General features: G+C 44.9%; 1 protein-coding gene and 1 long non-coding RNA gene across 2 annotated transcripts in view; one reads left to right on the top strand and one right to left on the bottom strand.

Moving 5' to 3' along the window:
* The window catches only part of ALK (ALK receptor tyrosine kinase), a 2452973-nt gene that overhangs the window by 1832363 nt on the left and 595356 nt on the right, over positions 1–25254 (top strand). Inside the window, exon 7 of the mRNA XM_078647129.1 lies at positions 19498–19626. Coding sequence (XP_078503255.1) covers positions 19498–19626 — 129 coding nt within the window. The remainder of the gene's footprint in view (positions 1–19497; positions 19627–25254) is intronic.
* The window catches only part of LOC144761942 (uncharacterized), a 123172-nt gene that overhangs the window by 96969 nt on the left and 949 nt on the right, over positions 1–25254 (bottom strand). The window lies entirely within an intron of this gene.

Below are 25254 nucleotides of genomic sequence, written 5' to 3'. Positions count from 1 at the left end.
ATGGAAGCATAAAAGGCCATAAAGTATTTCTGAGCACGTTGGAAAGCAAGAGGTCATTCCGAAGAAATGCATTGGGACCAAGGCTCGCTGATGTCGGTCTAGTTAGAATGGATATATTTATTTTAAGTTTATTTCTTTAAAAAGTATTAGATGGCGGTAGCTTGCAGTGTAAGTGTGCAGCAGAACATTTTCGGCCTAAATATTCGTAATGCCCTTTCACAAGTGCAGGGAAGACTGCGTAGTTTGCGAGTTTTACTTTTCACAGGTTCCAGTAGGTACAAGGAGGCTGATGAATGGACATGTCGCGTTTGTGTGGCGCGGGCCACAATCGAACACATTCTTGTAATGTGCAAAATCCGATGCCATAGCGAGCTGCCCAATAGCAAATGGTTTATCAGCTGTCGGCCTTATAATACATTTAGAAGGCAACCGGAAGCCCCCAAACCGGCATCCATTCCTTCCAGCCTCCCAGGGAAACGCCTGATGCCCGGTATGGCCTTGCCTAGTGATCAGAGAGTGCAGGCTAGAGTTGGAGGCAGTGGAAAAATTGGCATTTGTTAAGGGAGAACTCTGGCGGTCCTGGTAGGATTTAAAATAGCCACCCTCTCAGATGTCGCTCAAGATTGATTTGCCAATATTGTCCCATCCTTGAATGCTCCAAGGCGCATTGCCAATGCCAGCTACCTGGACACCCACCCAGCATCACTTGCCTAACCAATCCCGTCCACAGCAGGGTGACTCGCAAGGTTGAAAGACCGCTCTGTTGATCTCTGGGAGTGACCTGGGAACAGTGCGTATTGCATCCCATGAGGTTGTTAAAGCCCAGTAGTGATACCTCGATCTGACATGAGGGACCACCCACCCCACACACCCAGCCATTCACCACTATGGTGTGCACTGCCCAGTAGTAGAAACGGATGTCGGCCGTGGCCAGACCCCTGTCAAAGGCAATCCTAGGGGTTAGTCGGCCCAGAGAAATGTCCACGCTTGGGAGGTTATGGTAGTGAATCTGTGCCTGCCGATGGAAACGGGGGAATTCTGAAGGACGTTAAGGGGTCAAGCCAAAAAGAGAAGACCGAATTTGCAAAATAAATGCCATCTCAACAGAACCCTTCCACAGCACTACCAACAGGCATCCTAGAACTGGTCAGATGAAGTTAGCTCGAACACATCTCAGCACAAAATCTGCGTACGCCGGACAAAGGACCGCGGATGACCCAGCTCAACGACTCCGTGCACATAACACCCTACAAACATCTTTAGCAGGATCAAACTCACTTTACTTAAACATTAACCAACATGAATCTGCATTAACCAAACAACACTATTAACACAACCGACAGATGGAAATCCCATCACTGCACGAAAAGGGGGCTTAGCTTAAGGATGCACTTAGATGCCACCGGAGTGGCAGAAGGCGACACACACATGCTGAGAAGAGGAGGGGCTCCCGCGAGGCTTGCCTGCACAATTCATCAAACCAATCAGCAGCCCAGGGTAACTACCTGATTTACCAGACTGGCAAAATTAGCCTTCTCGCTCTTGAGATAGAAAAAGAAAAGAAAGGCCAATGACCAAAGTGCTGATAGTCCACAGATTCAGCAACATTAGGCGTGGCAAGGTTGGGGCTGCGTTTTAGACACCGGCCTAAAATCAGGTTAATTCTATCAGACTTCTTTTTGATCACATTACTGTACTAATGATCCCAGGCTGTCTTCCAAAAACCCAGCAGAGGGAGTCTCAGCCTCCAAGCGCACATACACACAGGTGAGCATTAATCGTGAAAAATTGCAATTTTTTAATGGAAAAATTTGGCAATTACTTTTTTGGCACTTACTAGATACAAATTGAATGCCCCATTCTTCCGACCACACGTGTCTGTGGAAAGGCCAGATCTGAGGCTTGCATCATGAGTTCGTATGTGGAGACTGCAGGCAGCTTATAAAACAAGACGTGAGCGAAACCGAAACCTTCCGTGGGGCGGGACTTCCGTCTTCGGAAGCCCGCGCACGCGCCCACGGAGTGCCACGGAGAGAAGCAGTGCTGGTGACGCGGGGCTCCCATGCCCGAGGGAGAGCCCCACGGAGGCTGCAGAAGTCCACAATGGCGGTAAGTGGGGCTTAGTTGTAGGGGGGAGGGGGTGCGCTTGTGTGTGTGTGTGTGTGCACGCGTGTTTGTGTGTATGTGTGCTGCGGCGGCGGCGGCAGGGTGAGAGGAGGGGCGGGGGTCTCTGTATGTGTGTGTGCGTGCATGTCTGTAGGTGTGCTTGTGTGTGTGTCTCTGTGTGTGCACATTCGTAAGCAGGGGGAGGTGTGGCTGTGTGGCACAGCTTTCCAGGAGAGGAGACAGGAGCTGGGCACAGCGAGTGCGTTCACGTGCGCGTGGCCCGCTCAATTCCAAAGCGCGCGGCCAGCTCCTGTCTCCTCTCCTGGAAAGCAGAGTCGCTGACAATAGGTTCTCTGGCGAGACCGCGCTTCGTTAACGCCACGAGACCTAAAAAGGTTTTGCAAGAAGGGGAGGCGATATCAATGGAAATCATAGACTGTGCCATGGACATTGCCACGACGGCTTTTCGTTCTTTGGTTGGGGCTGCAGTCCTTCGTCGCCAGGGATGGCTTAAGGCGACTTGGTTTAGACCCGAAATCCAGAATAAGATCCTGGATCTACCTTTTGATGGAGAGGCATTATTTGGAAAATTGATCGATGACACTCTCCAAGATATTAAAAAGGATACTGAGACTGCTAAGTCTTTGGGTACGCTTCAGTACCATAAAGTTCCTTTTAGAGGTTCTAGCGGCAAAATCACCACCTACAGAGGCTCTTATCAGCAGCAAAGGTATTCATCATTTGGCTCAGGTTCGCAACAGTACCGCCAACCTTATCAGCAAAGGCAGGGCCAGGCCTCGAATTTCTCAAGACCTAATAACAGAGGGAGGCAGGCTCGCCAAGTGCGTGATACGTCCAAGAGACAATAGCCGCCTCCTGGCTCTTCCTACTGTACCCACCTCCGCAAAATCATCAGTAGGAGGCAGGGTGTCACAATACCTTCAAAATTAGTCCAAGATAACATCAGACCGATGGGTGCTAAACATCATTCGAAAGGGCCATACTTTGGAATTCACGCAAATCCCACCATCCAAGCCCCCTGCTGCCATTCCATCGAAACATCTGCGTCTTCTATGGCTCGAAGTTCATCAAATGCTCCTGATGGGTGCTATAGAGCCGGTCGTCTCCGCCCAAAGGGGAGAAGGATTCTATTCCAGGTTCTTCCTGTTAAGGAAGACGCTAGAGAAATGGCGCCCCATTTTAGATCTCAGGGAGCTCAACACCTATCTCACCTCCCTGTCTTTCCGGATGGTCTCTCTTCAAGACATTCTGCGTTTCATCAATCCAGGGGATTTCATGGCCACGCTCGATCTCGAAGATGCGTACTTTCATGTGCCGATTCACCCAGCACACAGAAGGTTTCTACGATTTACAGTAGCCAAGAGCCACTTTCAATTCAGGGTTTTACCCTTTGGTCTTCGCTCAGCCCCAAGGATCTTCACAAAGGTTCTGGCACCAGTAGCAGCGTTTCTAAGGAGGAATCACTTTCAGGTCTTCCCTTACCTGGACGATTGGTTGCTGAAGGCTCCGTCCAGGGAGGCAGCGAGGGAAGCGGTCGAAGCATGTATAAACCTGTTTCAGAACTTAGGTCTCACTTTAAACAAAGAAAAGTCATCTCTGGTTCCGTCGAGGACAGCATGCTTCCTGGGAGCCATCTTGGACTCGAATCTCAAGAAAGCTTTCCCAACCTTGGAGAGGCAGGAAAAACTGCAGACCATGGCGCTAGACTTACAAAGAAGAAGAAATCTTTCAGTACGCTGCTACAAATCTCTTCTGGGGGTAATTTCTTCATGCATTCCTCTAATTCCACACTGCAGATTGAGGATGCGTCCTCTTCAGGAGCAAATGGACAGCCAATGGAAACAGATTCACGGGTCGGTCCACGACAGAGTGACCATCACCTCGGCAATGGAAAAAGCAGCCTTGTGGTGGACAAAACAGGAAAACTTGTCCCAAGGTCTATCCTTCGTAAGCGATCCGTCTCCTCAGGTGGTGACGACGATGCTTCGTTGGATGGTTGGGGAGCAGTACTGCAGGACCTGCAGGTCAGTGCACATTGGTCTCCTCAGAACCGTCGGCTCCACATCAGTCTCTTGGAGCTCGGAGCAATTAAACTGGCTCTTCAAGCTTTTCTCCCTCGCCTGAGAGGTTCAAAGGTTCTCATCCGGACGGACAACACCACGGCCATGCATTACGTAAACAAAGAAGGGGGAACCAGGTCTCTCCCGTTGTCTCAGGAAGCTCAAGAAATCTGCGAATGGGCGAGCCTTCACGGGATGTCACTACAGGCAGAACACCTGCCAGGGATTTTAAACGAGAATGCCGACAAACTAAGCAGATTATCCTCGATCAGTCACGAGTGGGAACTGAACCAGCGGGTTCTGGACGAGGTCTTTCAACAGTGGGGAAAACCGGCAATAGATCTATTTGCCACACCAACCAACAAGAAATGCCGGTCGTATGCAAGCAGGCTTCACCACCGAGGATCATTGGGGAATGCACTTTCGATAGCCTGGTCAAGGACATTTGTCTACGCCTTTCCCCCCATTCCACTGATCCCGAGACTTATCAGGAAGATCAAGATAGAACCATGCAAGATGATCTTGATAGCCCCTGCTTGGCCGAGACAGTTCTGGTTCACGGAACTCCATCTGTTGTCACTGGCTCCTCCTCTTCCCTTGCGAACCATTCCAGACCTTCTCACGATGTCCGAAGGGCAGATTTAGCATCCGGATCCAGAGTCATTACACCCGACAGCATGGCTCCTGAGCAGCAAGAATTTATGAATCTTCCCATCTCTAATGAAATAAAAGAAGTTCTCTCTCAGGCTAGAGCCCCTTCCACAAACAAGACTTACCGTCTCAAATGGAAGATATTTTGCATTTGGTGCAGTAAAGAGGGTGTTGACCCCTTTTCTTCAGAACCTCGTCATCTTCTACCTTATCTCTTGTCCTTGGCTAAGACGGGCCTGGCCCATTCATCCATAAAAATTCATTTGGCAGCGATTTCTAGGTACAGACGTTCTGAGTCGGGACCTTCTCTTTGGTCTTCCAGGATAGTGAAACAGTTTCTCAAAGGATTGTTCCGTGTCTATTCCCCGGTGAGGTCTCCGCCTCCAACTTGGCAATTGAATTTGGTCCTCATGAAGGGCCCGTTTGGACCAATACATCATTCAGACATGAAATTTCTTTCATGGAAATTGGCTCTCCTTCTTGCCCTCACATCAGCAAGACGCATTGGGGAGTTGCAGGCTCTCACAACCCAAGAGCCGTTTCTCCAATTCAAAAGGAATACAGTAATCTTGAGAACTAACCCAAAGTTCATACCCAAGGTACCCTCGGACTTCCACTTAAATGAGCCGGTTATTCTTAAAGCTTTCTTTCCTCACCCTACTACACCAGCGGAGAGGTCACTGCATTCTCTGGATGTACACCGGTGCTTAAAATTCTATTTAGATTGCACCAAGGGATTCCGTAAATCCTCCCAATTGTTCATTGCTTTTGGTGGTCCTTGCAAAGGCCTTCCCCTTTCAAAACAGGGTATTGCGAGGTGGATTACAAGTGCCCTTCTGCATTGCCATACTGCATCCGGTAAGCCACTGACCAGCAGAGTTAGGGCGCATTCCACAAGATCAGTGGCTTCTTCAACAGCTCTCTTCGCGGGAGTGCACATCAAAGACATTTGCAGAGCTGCGACTCAGAGCAGCGTGCACACCTTTACAAAGCATTACTGCTTAGAATCCTTGCAACAGGAGGACACGGCTGTGGGCCAGACGGTCCTGAGGAACCTCTTACACTAATTGGTGAGCTTTCCTTCCTATCCCACCTTCCTTTATTCTACACATTTTGTATCTTCACGTATTGTTGGCTATTGCAATGTATATTTATGTCACAAAATGTGTTTTTTAGTGCTTACTGCTTGCTACTCTGATTCAAAAGCATGGGAATCTATGAAAGTTCCAATACTGGGGCAAGAAAACAAGTTACTTACCTGTAACTTTGATTCCCCAGTATTGGTAACTTTCATAGATTCCCATGCGCCCACCCACCTCCCCGAGGAAAGCTCAGCCTTCAGCAGATATGGTGACTGTTACACAATGGCTACGAAAAACTGAGGCTCTGAGGTTCCTTTTAGGAGGGTTCCATAGGGTGAGGCTCTTCTGATTGGCTCTTCTGAAAGAGGCGGATATGCTACAAAAGGGAATGAGGTCTAGGCCTTTTTCTTTCTCTTTTGCACCTACTGCTATGTTATTTTGTTACCGAGACTCCCATTCCGACGACGGGGAATGATACAAAAGCATGGGAATCTATGAAAGTTACCAATACTGGGGAACCAAAGTTACAGGTAAGTAACTTGTTTTCTTCTTTTAACTGGTAACCACTGTAGCATTTTGCGAGCAGGATGAATGAGGTCCCATCTTTTTAAATTAAAGAATAGTATTTTACAAGGATACACAGGTTTTTCAGTTTTTGAGGTGTTAAGCTTGAGATGATTCTTTATCATCCATTGTTTTACTGTCACTATGCCTTTATCTGGTTGTTAAATATTGACTGCTAAGGGTAGCTTTAGGGTGAACTAAGTATTATCAGCATATTTTGTAGCATGTGAGATATAATGTGTTTACGCGGTCAGGGAGAAGTGATAGGTAGATATTTAAAAGGAAGTGAGTAAATGTAGTCCCATGTGATGCCTCCTTAATAGTTGTAGCATGGTAAGTTGGAAGGAGGCAGTAAGACAATTTGAGATCTATTTTTAAATTAGGAATTTATCTAATTTAGCCGTGTTCCCTTCATTCAAGAGTCATAAAGAGACAGATGTATCAAGATTACATTTTGCAAGTCTATAATAGCGAATTTTACCGATTCCCTATTATAGACTCGCAAAATGCAATGTATGTAGGTTTCTGCAAATATTTTGACATTCCTACATATTTCTTAATAGCGAGTCGCAAATTGTGATTCGCTATTAAGGAATGCCTTCACATTCATTCCTATGGGCTTAGAGGCCCACAGGAATGAATGGGAATTGCATGCGCAATTTGCGAGTACCCAATAGGCACTCGCAAATTAAGCATGCAATTTCAAAGGTGCAAGGGTGCCAAAAGGACACCCTGTTGCACCCCAGAAATATGCATGTGTGCACATGTGGCGCACATACATGCCCTACCACATGGCACTTAGAAAAATGCTAAATTGTGCATTTTTCTAAGGATTTGCAATTTACCACCAACTTGAATCTGGTGGTAAATTGTGATTCCTTAAAGCAGATTCACAATTTAAAAAGCGTTTCCTGCATTGCATTTAGACAATTGCAAATTACGATTCTCTAAATGCATTCTCAAAATAGGTAATCACAAATATTGCGATTCCCTATTTTGCATGTGCCTTTTGGGTTGATACACCCAAAAGGTTGAAAAACGCTTGATACATCTGGACCAAAGTCTTCGAGCTGTTAGTTGTTAACTGTGTCAAATGCTGATAACTGGTCAGTTGAACTGGCACAGCTATGCCAGAATTACTGCTGCCAAATGAGTTCTTGCGGGTGTCTCAGACACAGATTATTGCTGATTCAGTGTTTCTTCAGGGCCAGAAACCATTCTGCCTGTTCAACAGTAGTCTGTTTTCTTCAATGAATGTTGAGATCCGGGAGAAAGCAGCTAACTGGACATTGGACATTAGCCTTTAGTTTGCTGGGTCAGCGTTGAAGAGACCATTTCTTTAGAATTGGTTTAATGGAGGATGTGTTCAGGTTATTTGGAAATTCCCTGTATGATAGTGAGAAGTGAATAACCTCCTTCACTAGATTCAAGAACAATAATCCAATGAGAATGGTTTCGAAGATTTTTAAAGAACATGAATTTGCTGGGGGAATCTGCCAGGGTTCTGCCTTTATGTGTTCAATGGTTTCATTTTCTGTCAGTAGGCTGACTCAATTAAGGTTGTCAGTCTGGGGTAGCCTCTGTAGGCTGGGAAGAGTCAAGCAGCTTTTTGATTGAAGTGCCAATGTGCTGCACAGTTCCTGGGAGTGTTTTATGCTTGTTACTGTGCTTTCAGGGTTTGGAGCTTATTGTTGGGAATGAGACAATGCTGGTGCATGCGGTGGGATCACTTTGCCTTTTTGATGGATGTTCAGCATATTCTGTATCGCCTTTGGAGCCCTGTTTTAGCATTGTGGTAGTATGTTTTTCTCTATTTTCTTTCAAGGGATCTGGATTACCTTTTTCAAAGTTTTACATCAGAGTTGAAGCTCACTGACTCTACGTTGCATGGAAAGAGACCAACTAGTCAGGTGCCCCTGTTATCCATAAGTGAAGTCCCCTTGTCCTTATCCTTAATGTGTGTTTCTCCCCCCCCGCCCCAAAGCTCGTCATGTAGAGGGTTTGTTAAAAACGGTACTGACTGTTCAGTTTGTTGTTACTATACTCATGCAACTGAAGATGTATTATGATATATAATTGTACTGTGATACATGCTAATTATTGTATATTGTGGAAATTCAATAAAAATAATAATTTTTAAAAAAGAAGTCCCCTTGTTATCCATTTGTAGAACTGTTTGACTGGCATTTCTGGATCTGCAGGAGGGAAAGCATTGAGGTTTTATTTCTTGCAACCAGGTTAAGTTGAAAATCTTTCACAGTCCAATAACTAAGGTTGCATTGAAGTCTTTAGATACCTGGATTACCAAATAAAGATTGAGCTTAAATTGCATGGAGTGGTGGTTAATCCTTGTAGTTGGAATTTAAAATTTTGGAGTGAATATAGCATCAAGGGTGTATCCCGCCTAGAGGGTGGCTCCAATGACCAGTTGTTGGAAACCAATTACTTCAAAGTTAGTGAGTAGGCATGATGCCTGCAGTAATACTAGTTTGTCAAACTAGATGTTGAGGTCCCCTCCAATGAAAGCCCCCCATGTAATGCTCCCATTTTATAATCAATGAGAGCATCTACCAAACGTGGGTTGTGTGGGGAAGGTCAATATATGAGGAAGGAGGTTGAGAAGGTCACAGATGTTATGATACGCAGCGATTCACAATCTGAGATAGTGTAGCCTTTTATATTGGTATAAAAGACTAGTGTTGTTTTTGTGGACGTCTGCAATCACTCTTCTATTATTCCCGGTTTGATGATTTCTGCAGTGTGCTAAGTATCCATTAGTGATTGATTCGTGGAGAATGGGTGCTGCTGATTTGCCTTGCCAGGTTTCTGTGATGAAAGAGAGGTCCGATTTGAGGGTCTCTAGTAGGTCATACTGATCTGGCACTGGTCAGCACGCAGGGTAATTGATTGCTTTTGCGATCAGTGAGGGTTGAGGTATCTGGTTGACTGTGCCCTACTGATAATAGGTCTTGCTGTGGGGGGTAGTTGGCTCCTTTAAACATGTCCTAGAGTTGGGCCTGGCTACATGATTTTAGGCTTTTAGATGAGTTTTTCGCTGCTTTGTCCAGGTGGTAAGGCCTGCTTTAATAGGAGGTCCTGGTGGTGGCAGTTCATGTTGTGATCCATAGCTGGGAAAGCCGTTGTTAATAATTCCATTGAGTGGTATTGGCGTTGCTCAGGTCGAAGGTCAAGCACTGTGTGGTAGAAGAAAGAAAAACCAAAGGTGGTGATGGACGGAGCGTTGACAATACAAACACTCACCCCCAGTCAACTGATCTGGGTTTAATCCATCACCGTTCTTTAGCTCACTCCGCCACCCCAGTTCAGACATGGTCATATGCAAATCAGTCTGACCCTGTGCCTCATGGGAACAGTCCATCCCGAACTGCCAAGCCATTTCTTCCCTGGACCGGAAACAAGCATCCTGGGACCGGTTTCGGATTCATAATCCTTGTTTCCGGTCCAGGGAAGTCATGGCTTGACAGTTCGGGATGGACTGTTCCCATGAGGCACAGGGTCAGACTGATTTGCATATGGCCATGTCTGAACTGGGGTGGCTGAGTGAGCTAAAGAATGGTGATGGATTAAACCCAGATCAGTTGACTGGGGGTGAGTGTTTGATTTGCTCAAACGCTCCGTCCATCATCTCCTTTTGTTTTGCGTTGTTCGCCCTAAGTTGGCAGGGTATGCTCAGACGTGAGTCCCTTGCTCACTTGGCCACTGGATTCAAGATAGCCTGGCTGATGAGGATTATGAATCCGAAACCGGTCCCAGGATGCTTGTTTCCGGTCCAGGGACGACATGGCTTGGCAGTTCGGGATGGACTGTTCCCATGAGGCACAGGGTCAGGCTGATTTGCATATGGCCATGTCTGAACTGGGGTGGTTGAGTGAGCTAAAGAATGGTGATGGATTAAACCCAGATCAGTTGACTGGGGGTGAGTGTTTGATTTGCTCAAACGCTCCGTCCATCATCTCCTTTTGTTTCGCTTTGTACGCCCTAAGTTGGCAGGGTATGTTAAGACGTGAGTCCCTTGCTCACTTGGCCACTGGATTCAAGATAGCCTGGTTGATGAGGATTATGTATCCGAAACCGGTCCCAGGATGCTTGTTTCTGGTCCAGGGAAGACATGGCTTGGCAGTTCGGGATGGACTGTTCCCATGAGGCACAGGGTCAGACTGATTTGCATATGGCCATGTCTGAACTGGGGTGGCTGAGTGAGCTAAAGAATGGTGATGGATTAAACCCAGATCAGTTGTCTGGGGGTGAGTGTTTGATTTGTTCAAACGCTCCGTCCATCATCTCTTTTGTTTCGCTATGTGGTAGAAGGGCAGGCTCCAACTGTAGGTTTGTAATGTTGCCTAAATATGGAGGGAAGTGATTTACAGGATGGACAGGAGAGGTATATGTTCTGGGAGTGGTCAGAGGGGTTTAGTTGGTCCCCGACTCTGCAAAAGACGGACTGTCAGCCTTGTAGTGTTAGAGGTGATTCAAACACTGCACCTTGGAGCCTACATGCTAAAGAAAATCTACATGTAGGCCAATTAAAGGTGGATTCCTCTTCATTACTCTGGTTTATACAAATTGAAAAAATGCATTTTATTCTTTGAATACATTTGGTTCAAAAATGTACATCTGCTGCAATTTTTTTAAAATACCTGAATCACTGGAAATTAAAAAAAACAGCTTTTAGGTATAGGCTTGTATTTCATCAGTGTGATATAAAATATAGTGACACATTATTTGTGCAATTTGGATCGCACAGTGTTTTGTGCAAAGGAGATAGTGCTGGGACTATTATAACTGTAGAAGGATTATTTTTAGAAAATAACACAACTAGCATCAATGCTTATGAACACACGGTGAGATAGTTTTGAGGAGAGAGCACTGGAGTAAAATCAAATTATGAATGGATAAAAGCAGATCCTAAGATTCCCCTTAGGCCATGGTGTATAGTTGATGTTTTGACCCTTACGGAAGGATTCACAGTTCATCGTCAGGAATGAGACATTATTATTCTGCATATTCAGAGAAAAAATCAAATGTGGGGACTATGATTGTCCCGTTAGGCCTTAGGGGTCCGCAGTAAATAAAGATAGCCCAATACTAATTTTATTGACTTCAGCAACTATATTTTCAGACCCTTACCGCTAGCGCAAGGATGACTCTTCTGAGGTAGCTGTGTGCTTTATGAATGGCTTTGTATTGTATTTGTATTGTTTTTTATGCATAGTCATTCTATGTTTTTCAATGTATCTATAGCTGACCCACTCAGGTTGGTGTGTCTCAGAGTGGTTAATAAGAGTTACACATGGTCCTATATCACAAGGAAGCACATTTTCCTGCCTGTACTTTCTTTCCGCTTAAAAATCTTTGTTTTCAGGTACGCTAGTACAATGTGTACAATTGAACTAAAGAAAGACTACAAGTTCCAGAAGTCACTGATATAATAAAATAAAGCCTAGTTGTGGCAACATGGTCTCTTTATTTTACAAGAATGCACATTTGTAGGAAAGTGGATTATTATGCAGAGAGGCTGGTTATGCTTCACATGCAATAATCTCACAATACCCCAAATAGGTACTTGGATTCATACCAATTATCCCCTAGCTCAGTCCTGGTTATGTGGCATAGATCAGTCAGGCTCCAATCACGGTTTGCCAAGTTAAGCTGGCTAAAAAAATCGGACTGGCCGAAGGAGTCACGCACAATACTGTGTCATCCAGCAAATTCTTCTGGGGGACCAGAGATTTTCTAGCAGCCCGCAGATATACAGAATACTAAATAGGCTCCTCCAATAAGTTGCCCCTCCTGCTTTGGAAGGGCCATGTGGAACCTATGTTACCCCCAAAATGGATAGAGGGGTTGGGGGTGCCTACCACACTGGAGTGTGCATTAGGTCACTGCAGATTTACAGTCAGGGCTGTAAGAAACACGTTGGGCTTCTACAAGGAAATGTGTTCACAGGTAACACAGGTTACTCTTAGAATAGGTTGGGCCGGCCAAGGACCGCTTTTACCACGAAACTCCATTCGCTTCTCATTTGGCCAGAAGGTGAAAGCAGCAGAAGATCGATTTCCTTCATTAGCATCCTCTGAACCCTCGTGCCAGCGGTGGGCGCGCGGAGGGCTTGGAGTGCGGCCTGTCCAGTGACGCAGATTGGTTCGGACAGGAATGCTCTGGAAAAAGGCGCCCGAGCGCTCCAGGCACGTGGGTAATCACCGACCTCCAGGAGTCAATAACAAGGTGCCGTACTTGTTTCTCGACTCATTTCTTTCCTTGGCCAGCGCAGACGTTTGGCACCCGCTTCTGTTTGATCAGAATTATTATTTGTTGTTTGCTTGTTTGTTTTAAATTATTGGTCTGCGCCTGCTCTTAGGAAACACAGTTGCCTGCGAGGAGAATGTATTACCACAGGGCTTATTAATATTAGGGCACACGTCTAGCTGCTCGGATCTGTAAACTCATTTCATGAAGTAACAAGCTTTGATAAAGCCAATAGGTCGGCCCCTTTTTTTTATTACTGATAGAAAACACAATGTCTCCGGCACATATGCCAGCCTCACCCTTTCACACAAAAAACGGCCAAGCACACAACAAGCCTAAACACATAAACACATGTGAATGTAGTAGTGCTGATAATGGTGTCAGTAGGGATGGTGGTAGTAGTGATGATGACGCCAGTAGCGGTTATGTGTGGTTCTGGTAGTGGTAGTGAGATGACTAGTAGTATGGGTGTTGATAACTATGTTAGTAGTAGTGATGGTGGTGCTGTGGATGATGGCAGCAGTAGTGGTGGTGATAACTGTGGCAATAGTGGTATTGATTATGATGATGGTGGTAGTTATTGGTAGTTGTAGTGGTGATGGTAATGCTGCCAAAGGTGGCGACAGCGGTAGTGACAAGTGTGATCTTAATACTGGAAGAGGCGATGCTGATGGTGGTCTTGTTAATTAGTAGTTCTGGAGGTGACAATGACAGTGGCGGAAATGACTGTTGTAATGGTGACAGTAATGTGGTGATGGTGATAGTCATCGTGGTAATATAATGCTGGTGCTGATGTTTATTGGATTTATTTCACACATTATAGAAATAGAAAATTCATAATTACAGTGCGTTTTTCTGCAAACTCCTTGAGGAAAGCTGGGTGTGTGTTCAAACCTCATGTATATCAGCTCTCTTGAACATTCACAGAAAAGCCTTCACTAATCATTTCACTCATGCTCCTTGAAAGCTATTCACTCTGGGTAGCATGGCCCCTGATTCTCCTGCATACATTTTGCTTCAGTATTTCTGTAGTTTTGGAAACTGGGTTATGTAGAGAGGGGTGAAACTGTGCTTAAGTAGCAGCCACAATTTCTGTCAGAAAAAATCCAATCCAATCTAGAAAAAGGGAGTAAAATGTAATGCAATATTTGAGACAAGAATTACAAAAACCCAATCAGTAGAGCCAGAAATATGCAATTTCAAAGTTTTGAGTAAAAACAGTGCCTTGAAGTACAAAGCGCCAACTGGGGTTATCTGGTCGCGGAGGATCTGGACAAAGTCACAAGTTCAGGCTGACCGCGATGGAGTGCTGACTAGACACAGGGACAAAGTTAGGCCTGTTGAACAAAGTACCTTAAATCCTGGTTGCGGAGATTTGCAAGATCCCTTCCATTAAAGACGCGTCACACAGCAGCCGTTCCGAGGAGCTGCGAAGGGCAGTCCTGCGTTCTCATCGAGGATGGTGTCGAGGAGGGGCTTGCAGTGTGGGGTCCGGTGTTGAGGATGCATCGTGCAGCGGCTCTTCTGAAGAAGATGCGGGCTGCAATGCGAAGTACTGAGTCGTCAATGTTACCGTGGATGAGAGGCTTGCGATGAGAAGACCTGTGTTAAGGATGCGCCTCACAGCAGCAGTTCTGAGGCAGTATTTATAACTGGTGTCACATTAGAAGTAGGTAAAGGTTCTGGAGGTTTCAACATCCTAGAGGTGTTTGGAATTTCTTGTCTACCTGCCCTGGCCCTAGTTTGTCTGCTGCAGTCACGAAAGACTAGTGTCAATACCCTTTGTGAATGTGCTGTGCAGAGCCTTTGTGATGTGCACCCCTAGACAGTTTGGAGCCTTGACAAGGGAAGCACTTTCCAGTACCAGATGTGGGACTAGGACAGCGAGGCTTCCGACATAAAGGTTAGCAGCAAGTATAAATATTGAACCTCCATAGCCACTTCTCCGAAAACCCTGGACCTGTGAAGCTTGCAGAAGTAGGACTGCCCTGCTGCTTGAAAGACTGCTTTGCGGTGTCAGGAGGAATGGACTTGCTTGCATTCATCCCAGACTACCCAGAGAGACTCTAAGGGCCAGTTGGCTTACCTCCTGTGTGAGCTACTGGGACACAACAAGCTTGGGAGGCCTCCCTGCCCGCCCAGTTGGTCTGCTGCAAATGGATCTGCTTGGACCTGCAACTGGCTTGTCTGATCCCTGTTGGCCTATGCCGGAATGAATATTGGTCCACAACAAGTGGAACGGGTATGCTCAGACGTGAGTCCCGTGCTCTCCATGCCCCTGGAATCAAGCTATCCTGGCTGATGACGACTGAAAGCCTGAAACTGGTCCTATGCTTGTTTCCAGTCCAGGGAGGACCCGGCTTGGCAGTTCGGGCTGGACTGTTCCCATAGGGCACAGGGTCAAGACTGATTTGCATATGACTAGGTTCAAACTGGAACGGCATGGTGAGCAAAAAAACAATGGATTTAGGCCCAGATCTCTGTACTGGGGTGAATGTATGACATTGTTCTGCATTCTGTCCATCAACTGTTGTTTTTCCACAACAAGAGCTCCACATGTCCTGGACCCTGGGCTGGTACCAGCATGAACTCCTAAAGAAACGGTAAAAAGGCTGAAGTCTGGACTCCTCACAGATTGGCCTGTTCTCACCAAGACTCTGCCACTCACGACAATAGCTAACGCGAAGTCCAGTGAGAACTGGTCTTCGTGCTGCCTGTAAGGACTGCCAACTCGAAGCTAAGCAATGCCCGTCTGCGACACTTGACTGGCTCTTTGCGCTACACTGACTCACAATGCTCAGTCTCCTGCTCGCATCTTCTTTCACCACAAACTGAACTCTATGCGAAGGACTTAGAAGGTAACATTTGAGCGGGACTAGCCTGGGTCCTGAATCCGACCAACGCTTCATCGCTGTCAACCTGAACTTATGACTCCCCCCCCCCAGGCTATCATTAACAGATGATCATGAGTAGCGCTTTGTGCTTTCAGACACTATTTTCACTAAAGCCTTTAAAATTGAATATCTCCAAATCTGCTGATTGGATTTTAGTCATTCTGGTATCATTTTATTTAATAACATGTACTTAATTTTTCTAGTTTGGTTTGGGATTTTTCTTGTGTTATAGTTTTACTATATGAGTCGTGTGCTACATAAATACTTATACCTGACTACTTTGGTGCCAAGCTACCAGAGGGTTAACCTCAGGTTAATTTAATGACTCTTTGTGGTTCACCTGGGTAAAGGTTGTGGTTGTTGCTTAAGTAGAGTTTCACCACCCTCAACTAATAACCCAATTTCTTACGCTCATGTTCTGTAAAATGATGAGGCACGCCCTAACACTTACAAAGAGGGAAATGACTCCAAAAGCAGAGCATGGCAGGTTTCATTAGCCAGTTGTTACGTCCTGACACCTTAGGCACTGGAACCTACCCATCACCCTGTAGTTAAAGGGTCTGCTACCCACCTCAGTCTTGCACCTGAGAGGACTTACTGACCTCTGTACAAAATATAGCACAGTAAAATGGAGGCCATAAATGCCCTGACTTCCCTACAGGGTATCCTTGACTCTAGGCCGCTCATCCCTTCACCATCATGGGTTCATGTTTGCGTTTGTGAAATGAAGCCAAATTAGCCAGGACGCTTTCGTGTAATCTCAGGTTTCTCAACATCACACTGTGTGCCTAATTATTTGATCTACATGGGGCCATTCATCCAAATCATGTGATTGTCATTCATTCTTCACTAGTCTCACTGCACTAACGCATCCACTGCTAGGTTGTTGCCAAGAAACCCACGTCTTTAATGTGAACTTCACAAATATATATTTTAGGTTATGTGTTGTCTGACTTTGAGCAGTGTAATTTTTAAATTGCAAATTTAGTCAAGTACTTTTGGAGATTATTATTCATTTAGAGGCGGGAAAGCCACTGAAGGCTACGGCCTTGCTCAACTTGAGTACCATCGAGCCCAAACGTAGCAGAGTCATCATTAAGGGCCATAAGTATCAAGCTAATTAGCATTCGCAAAGGCCGAAATTCGCAGAATTTCGGCCTTTGCGAATGCTAATTAGCAAAATGGTATGTATGTAACATGTTTGATGCAAAATAAGGAATCTCACATTTTGCTATTCCTTATTTTGCGATTGCACTTAAGGAATCGCAAAATTTGCGATTCCTTAAATGCAATGTATCAAACAAATATTAATGCAAAAATGCCAATAAGGATTCGCAGATTACCACCAACTTCTAGTTGGTGGTAAGCTGCGAATTCTTCTAAAAATGCAATTTATTTAAATTCCAAAGGTGCCATATGACGCTCATGTATATGCGCCATATGCCCCCAAATGTCATTTTCAGGGGTGCAGCAGGGTGTTCTTGAGACACCCCTGCACCCTTGAAAAAATTCCTAATTTGCGATTAGAAAATTGCTAATCGCAAATTGCCCCTTCATTCCTATGGGCCTCCTGGCCCATACAAATGAATGGGTAATTTGCGATTAGCAATTTGCTAATCGCAAATTAGGAATGGTAAGGAATCGCTATTAAAAGGCGATTTTGTACATACATACCGTTTTGCGAATCCTAAATAGCGATTCCTTAAAAATCGCTATTTAGGAATCGCTAAACGGTATGATGATACATATGGCCCTTAGCTTCTGCCTGCTGCCCACGCTCTGATCACATGTTCCAAGCTCCTCCCCCACCCCTCCTGCAGTAGATCGCGTTCCAGAGTTTTGCTGTGGAGATGGGTGGTCTGGTTAGTGAACAGCTATGACAGATGTTGTAAATAAGTAATATGCAACTTATATGAGTGGGACTTGTGCTAAAAGATGTTTTAAACCGTTCCTCTCCAAGCACTTTCACAGCACTCAGTGCCCGGAGAGGGATGTATGCTAATGACGTTGTAAAACACTTCTTCTCTGAGAATTGTCACATCACACTACAGGATTTTGACAGCCAGCAATTTGAACTATCTCAACCCCACCCAGGAGGAGGATGAAAAATGCTAAAAGTCTGAGAGTGATAGCAGCTATGAGTGTCAGTCTGCCTGCAGCAAAGCTTTGCATTTCATGTGTGTTGATCTCCTAGACTGGAAACGTGTGTAATTGGCATCACTGAGGTGTTGAGCCGCTCCTGAAGTCAGGTGAAGCCAATGATTTCAACATTAAAATAGAGTACCATACCTACCATTAAGTTATTTTTTGTATTTTTTGCAAGAAAGGTTTCTTGCGTGAACTTGATTTATCATGTCATGCTTCTATTTACCACTTTACTGATTAGGTCCTCGAAGAATTCCACACCACGCATTAAACTTTGATCTAAAAGGGGAGAGAGAGAAAAAGAGACAGCCATCTAGCGAATGAATTGCACAATGTGAAACAATGGAACCTTGGGTTTATCCCGACTTCCCTGTTTGAGCAAATTGCATGATCCTGGCCAATTACCTTTTCACTGTCTCCTTTTCTATCAGTCCACACATTTGAAAGCACGTTGAAATACTGAAGTTCAGTGTGTGCACTGTACACAATCCTCTTTGGTTTTCTTTAATAGACTGTAATGTACAGAGATGAAATACTATTGCATTATAAAGAAATGCAATTTTTATTTTTTTTATTTTTGGAGTCATTGGAAAATAACTTGTTGAAACTTTTTACAAGCTAAGTGTTGAAGAGCCTGTCCCTCAAATGAAGACTTTTAAATACCTTTCCTATGCACTAATAAATGGTGTCAGCAAAATGAAATGACATAAATATGTATTTTGTGAACAATGAAGCCTGTCAATTAAGGACATCATTAAACTATGTGTGGTCTCGAATAGAACTTGAGCATATTGTGTGAATATTGTTAAAGACTCGCGTACCACAGCCGCATTCTCAAAATATCTAACAAGCAATTATCTGCAGCAGACAATTTTGCATCCCCAGAGGATCTGTCTGGGGGCCACAAACATACTTCTGAATTTCCAGAAGTAAGTCACGCTTACTCAAGGAAAACGCAACCTGTTGGGTTTCACAAATGTAAAAAATGATATTTCACAAATTACATGGGCTATCAGAGGTCATCAGCAGTTTTACACAATGAATCATTAGCGACTGTACATAGCTGAAACAACCAATGAAACATCTGCCACTTTGTGCCATTTTGTAGTTCTATAACTGTTATGCATATAGCATGTCGGTACACATGACTTAATGCATAACTTGCGTTTTAACCTATGCAAACATTTGTAAAGTGTTCCAAGTACCAAAGGTCTTGTGTTCTTCTCACTATAATGCAAACAGAAATCAACATCTATTTCTGGGTGTGCTTGCGGGTGTGTGTGTATATATGTATATCTCATGAATTGTTGACTCTAGCTTACGGCTTCCTTCAGCTGCCCTACTTCGATTGATCGAGGCATTACTGAGTCTGTTGAGAACACATTTGTTAAAATGAGATGGCTGCAGTATGGATTTTGTCAAAGAGCAGAATCATAAAAAATACATCGCTGGATGCTATGAAAGGCCATCACCCGTCTACCTAAGCAGCCATCCGAGCCTTTCTGTTCACTTGTGGCACTCTTGTCTCTCTTCAGTCAGATCCCGTTGAGAGCGAGAAGGCAATGTTGCGGCTCTTCAAATGGATCTGATTGTTAATAGAGCAGCACTAAAGCCATAGGGTTGCGCAAAATAAACCATTGTTTGAAGGACAGGATATGGTCAATTAATAACTGCACTTCACTGATAGGATTTTGATTTTCTTTCCAGGAACTGGTACGTCTAAAATGGCCCTGCAGGGCTCTTTCAACTGCATGAATGGAACAGCTATCAAACTCGGACAAGTGTGCGACTTCATCAGAGATTGCGCAGACGGCGAGGACGAGGGAGATGTGTGCAGTGAGTAGTTTGTTCGTCACCATCATCAAGGGATACATTTAATAATTTATGGCAAAGGGCAGAGGTGGAGCTGGCATATTTTGTAATTGATAGTACTGGTTCAAATGGAAAGCTCTAATCAGCTCCAAGAATACCAATGAAGCAATTTCTGCTCCCAAAGCATCATGGCAGACTAGAATGTCCAGAAATAATTCGGAGTCATCAAACATCACAGGTGAAAATCCCCTCCTAAAGGGTGAAAATAAAAATCAAGTTTTCACAAGCAACAAGCCATCACATGCAGCCTGGCATGCTATCTCTTAAAAATGGCTTGGATTGTCAGAGAGGACAAACTTTATATGTGTAAGCCTAAAGAGTAATATATTAAAGGAATTATTTTGCACCATTGCATAACAACTCCACTCCCACACTGGCTCCTAATGAGAAGAGTTTTAAATATAGAGATGGGGGATGGTACAACAGTTTGAGGCATGTTTGACAAGGAAGCGATCAAACCCTTTTAAAAGTGCAATATGTATTTAAGAGAAGAAAAAAGAAAGGCTCTGCAGTCTACAGTAAAGACAGTAGTAAAGAATGGGTGTGTGGTGACTGGATCATGGGAAGAAGAGATTACACTCACTTATTCTGTTTGTCAGTGTGGCAAATTCACTTTTGTACATATGCCTCCTCAATCGTTTTTTTTATGGACCTAGATAGCTGACATCTTTGACCTTTGCACTCTGGGGGCTGCTGAATACACCTAGTACATGTTTTCTGTCTCTTAGACCATGGCGAGAAATAGGCTGACCTCAATTATCATACATGGATTTTGGGTAAGTCCACAGTAGAACTACAAAGAAACCGTGTAAGTGGCAGTAATGGTCAGATGCCACATGTTGGCAGCAATGTGGCTTTGCACCACCCACAAGAGAAACAAGCTACAGGAGGGGCACTTAAAAACATGGCACCAGGGCTGCCCAGCAATCATGGACTGCTGGACAAGCTGCAACGTGTGAGGGTTCAGAATACATCCTTTTGAAATGTTTAAAGCCAACCTGTAACATTAAAAAGTAACTTTAAAATATGCCTAGGATCCGACAGCCCCTAGGTACCCAAAGAAACGAGAGATGCTAAGTATGGGAATAGCAGTCTATTCAGTTTAGAGTGCAAGCGCATTAAGATGAAAGACTTTTTTCTATTTTTAAAAACCTGCTTCATGTTTAAAACTCCTAAATGTATAACTTGTTGTGCGACCCTCTTAGACATGTAATCCGCATGACCTTTGGCAAATTTTTTGATAATAAAATACACTTGTAAACTCCTAATGTTTCAGTTCAGATAATAATTCTGAGCTTTTAAAGCACCTGGTTACACTTGCCAGTGTGTCCCCGCGCTATCAAGGACTGAGCAGCAGCCTGGACAGATGGAGCGAGACTAGTCCTGTGCCGGTAAGTTAAGGCTTCGGAAACAAGAGAGTTTTCAGCTCCTTCCGGAACAGCATCTCCGAGGGTTGCAAACCGGAGCTTGTATGGGAGGGAGTTCCATCTCCGTGAGGCTAAGAAACGGAAGGAGCGCCCTCCCATTCTTGCCTTATTGATTCTAGGGACCGAAAACAAGCCAACGCCCATCGAGCGCAAGAGTCGAGTGGGCTTGTAAGGAAAAAGCAGATTACGCAGGAAGCCCGGGCCCTTGCCTTGGCCGATCCTGTGACTGACACAAAGTGCTTTGAACTCTATGCGTTCCCTAATAGGGAGCCAGTGCAGTGTCTCCAAGGCTCTTTTTGAGGAGGCTCTCCTGGGAAGCTGAAACACCAGTCGAGCAGCTGCGTTCTGGATATGCTGCAGTCTTAAAATGCAGCTAGCATTAGCTCCCAGGTAGAGGACATTCCTGTAGTCCAGCCTAGAAGTAACCAAGGCATGGACCAGGGCTCTTCTGGCGGACGCTGGGAGTAGGTCAAGTGTCCTTCTTAGACTGCGGAGAATTCCAAAACACGTCCCTGCAACACGCCGAGTGTGATAATCATAGGACATTTTGGAATCTATCCACATGCCCAAGTTGGTCCTTGGGGACAGGTAATGGGCCCAAAGCCTGAGGCCACCAGGCAGAGGTCCACACCGAGGGGGATTTGCCAACAATAAGCACCTCGGTTTTGTCCCCGTTCAGTCTTAGACAATTTTTGGTATTCAGAATGATGTTTCTATTACATTTAAAGAAGTCGGTTATCCCTGCCTCGGTCCAGTCAAAATCTAAAGTAGGTCTACCAGGTTCTTAGCTCTTGTCGTTGAAGAACTACCCAGTAAAATGGGTGAATGACTGTCAATAAAACATTTCTGAAGAACAAAAAGTCTTGATTCCTAAGAATAAGACAAGACAAGGAAAATTACAGGACATCACACTCATGTGAAGCATCAGTCCACATCGGTGGAATATTAGGGGAAGAGAGGGAAATGGAGACAAACTGATACACATTAAGGACAGGTTGCAGCTTTTAGAAGTGTCATGTTCATGTCAAAGGAACGGCACAGTGTGAGGCAGCCTTCATATGTTATGTTATGTTGGACATTTTCTTAAAGCGCACAGCTGCCCCAGCGAAGGGGCGTCCCGGCGCTATCAGATTTACATACACCAAAGAGAAAGAAAAAAAAAACATCCGGCACAGCGCTGACAAACCCAAACCTATAGTCTATACTGATGCAAACAGGAAGGTTTTAATAGCTTTTCGAAATGCAAGCAAGTTCTCCATACCGCGGATAGATAACGGTAGAGAATTCCATAGCTTGGCAGCCAGATGGTGAAATGAACGCCCTCCAGCCCTGCTACGTTTGAACGGCGGGACAGTCACCAGTTGCTGACCCAAGTAGCGCAACTGACGGTGAGGGACATACGGGATCAAAAAGTCACACAGAAGCGCTGGGCTACTCGTCTTTAAGATCCTGAAAGATAGGCAGAGGGCTTTAAACTGGATCCGTTTATAAATCGGAAGCCAGTGCAGCCCTGAAGACCTACCAAGATCCTGTCTGCCGAATTTTGAACTCGTTGTAGTTGCCGAATCTCTGCTTTATTAGCCCCCAAAAGCAGAGAGCTGGCATAATCTAAGCCATCTAACCCATATCTGGGCTTTCCGAAGCAACACCAGCCCCTCATTCCGCGGGGGTACCATGGGAAAGGGTCACAACATATTTATGCACGGATGTTCAAGGTATGATTATGACTCAGCATCCTCTGGCAGACAAACTGAAGTTATGCTTATCTCCCAACTTCTTCTGGCAACTAAATTCTTAATTGCATATATAACGGTGAAATAGCGTAGAAACTGAATTGATGTGGAGAAGTAACATTTTAAATATACCCACCTATTTTACAAGAGGATGAACGGTGAAGACAGACAAGATTTTTATAATTGTCATCTGTACTTTATCACACGTTAGATATTGTGGGCTGTGGGTGATGTATAAAAAAAATGTGGGCAGTCCTAAAAGTAAGGTATTGTCAAATTAGAGCTCTAGAAGAACTGCCTTCCTGTGAACAGTACCTTGCAGTAGAGGAAATGAACGTGAGATTAGAGTTTCCGTGACGTGAGCAGGTGAAGGATGGTGTTGCATTGACTGAGCTGTGTTGAGGTGGCAAAACTTGCAAGATCAGCAAGGTGGGCCAGGCTGTAGATTTCTTTGGTAGCCACAAAAAGAGAGTTCTCCTGCGCACATGACAGCCAACCAACTTTTAGTTTGTATGAGAAAGTCGGTGGTTTTGTGAGACGCAAGTGGGGTAAAGGGTTTTAATTTGAAAACACTTATACCTTTGTCATGAGAGATGACCAAGCTGTCACCAGCTAGCTTGTGACAAGTTGGTTTATAAATATTTTTGCAGAGTGTACTTTTTTGTGTGGCTCTGGCTATGTTGACATTATAGGAGTCCATCTTCAGTTGGGAATCAAAAGGCACTTCTGGGTCTCTGGCTGTGACAGGGCCAGTATGAATGTCAAGGGAAAGAAGATGAGTATGGTCGGGAGAGGAAGGCTGGTGGAGGCAAGGACGAAAAGGATTTCAGTTTTAGAGGCATTGAGCAGGACCGACTGTTGATATCTATTTAAAGACTGACGTTTTTTAGTTGAAGAATGTGAGAAAGGTAGGAAAAACAAGTAAGAGGTACTGCATAAAGATCTAGCTAGGAAGTCTGAAGAGATTATTGTAGGAGGCTGGAGAGTGGCTGTGGACTGATCAGAGAGACATGGGAGATAAACCACATAGGAGTTCCCTGCAATACCAAGAGGCAACATTTTGAGCCATATTGATTGGTCAATAGTGTTGAATTTTAAAGAGTCCAGAACATTTCCAGTATATTGCCTCTTTCTGTTAGATTTATGACACAGTATCCTCCATGCTGTGCACTACCCTGAGCAGGTACATAGCCTGCGCCTCTAAGGTGCTTTAAACCTGTAACAAATTCATAATAACACTAATCCCAATAATATAATGTATATAATTATTAAAGTAGTATTAATGAGTATGACAATAATAATAATAATAATAATAAATGTCCACAAAGTTGGTGAACCAATGTGCTTGGACATGTAGGTGACCAACTTTGCACACATCTGGCATTCACCTAAGTGTGGCTCTAAAAAAAGGAAACTAATTCAGGATGCCAATCAGTTTTACCCACTGACAGCATTGACTAATTCCACAAGTTCTGGAGAGCCAAAACAATAATAACTCTAAACCGGTGTTTCAGATGCTCTTGACTGTGTTAGGTGTAGTATAGTACCATGGTCAAACATAAACTAATGTGTAATTGTAAACAAAAAATAATATTTCACTTACAACCCCTGATGAGACACTGAATAATTTTTTCGACAAGTATAATGCTACTCTGGAATGGTGTGGAAATGTCGAAGTAGTAAGGGTTTTTTGTAAGTGGTGGTGTGTGCTTGTTAGTTGGGTGGCATGTGGAGGTGGTGTCACAAGGACTGCGCCTCCAGCAATCAAATCAATCAATCAAAGGTTTATTAAGCGCAACTACTCACCCGGGAGGGTCTCAAGGCGCAAGGAGGGGGCACGTACGTAGGTCCTTGGCACTCACGGTAAGTCGAGAGGCCAAGCAGGCCCTGAGGACTTCCAGGGCCCACCAGGGTTCGTGCAGTAGCCTGAAGCTCATGGTGATAAGTCGAAGAGGCAGGTCTTGAGGCCCGTCAGGAACTTGGAGAGAGATGGTGTCTGGCGGACGTAGAGAGGGAAGGCAACGAGGAAGGAGAAGGAATGGTCTCCTGTTCTGGTTTTCTTGATGCACGGCACCGTTGAGAGGGAGAACTGGGCTGAGCGGAGGGATCTTTGGGGTGCGTGGAACAAGGCGGTGGTTCATGTAGGCCGGGCTGGTGTTGTGGAGGGCTTTGTGAGCGTGGGTGAGGAGCTTCAATGTGATTCTCTTCTCGACGGGAAGCCAGTGTAGTGCCCGCAGCTGTTGGGTGATATGGCAGTAGCGCAGTAGGTTAAGGACTAGTCTGGCAGAGGCATTCTGAATGTTCTGGAGTTTGCGGGTGAGGTTCCTGTAGATTCCGGCGCAGAGCGCTTCGCCGTAGTCCAGTCTGCTGCTGATGAGGATGTGGGTGACGGCTTTCCTGTGTTCGAGGGGAATCAAGTTGTAAGTCTTTCG

The sequence above is a fragment of the Lissotriton helveticus genome, chromosome 6 (genome assembly GCF_964261635.1).
Source record: "Lissotriton helveticus chromosome 6, aLisHel1.1, whole genome shotgun sequence".
NCBI lineage: Eukaryota > Metazoa > Chordata > Amphibia > Caudata > Salamandridae > Lissotriton > Lissotriton helveticus.
Note: the sequence above shows the minus strand (reverse complement) of the source record. Positions and strands in the feature narration are given on the sequence as shown.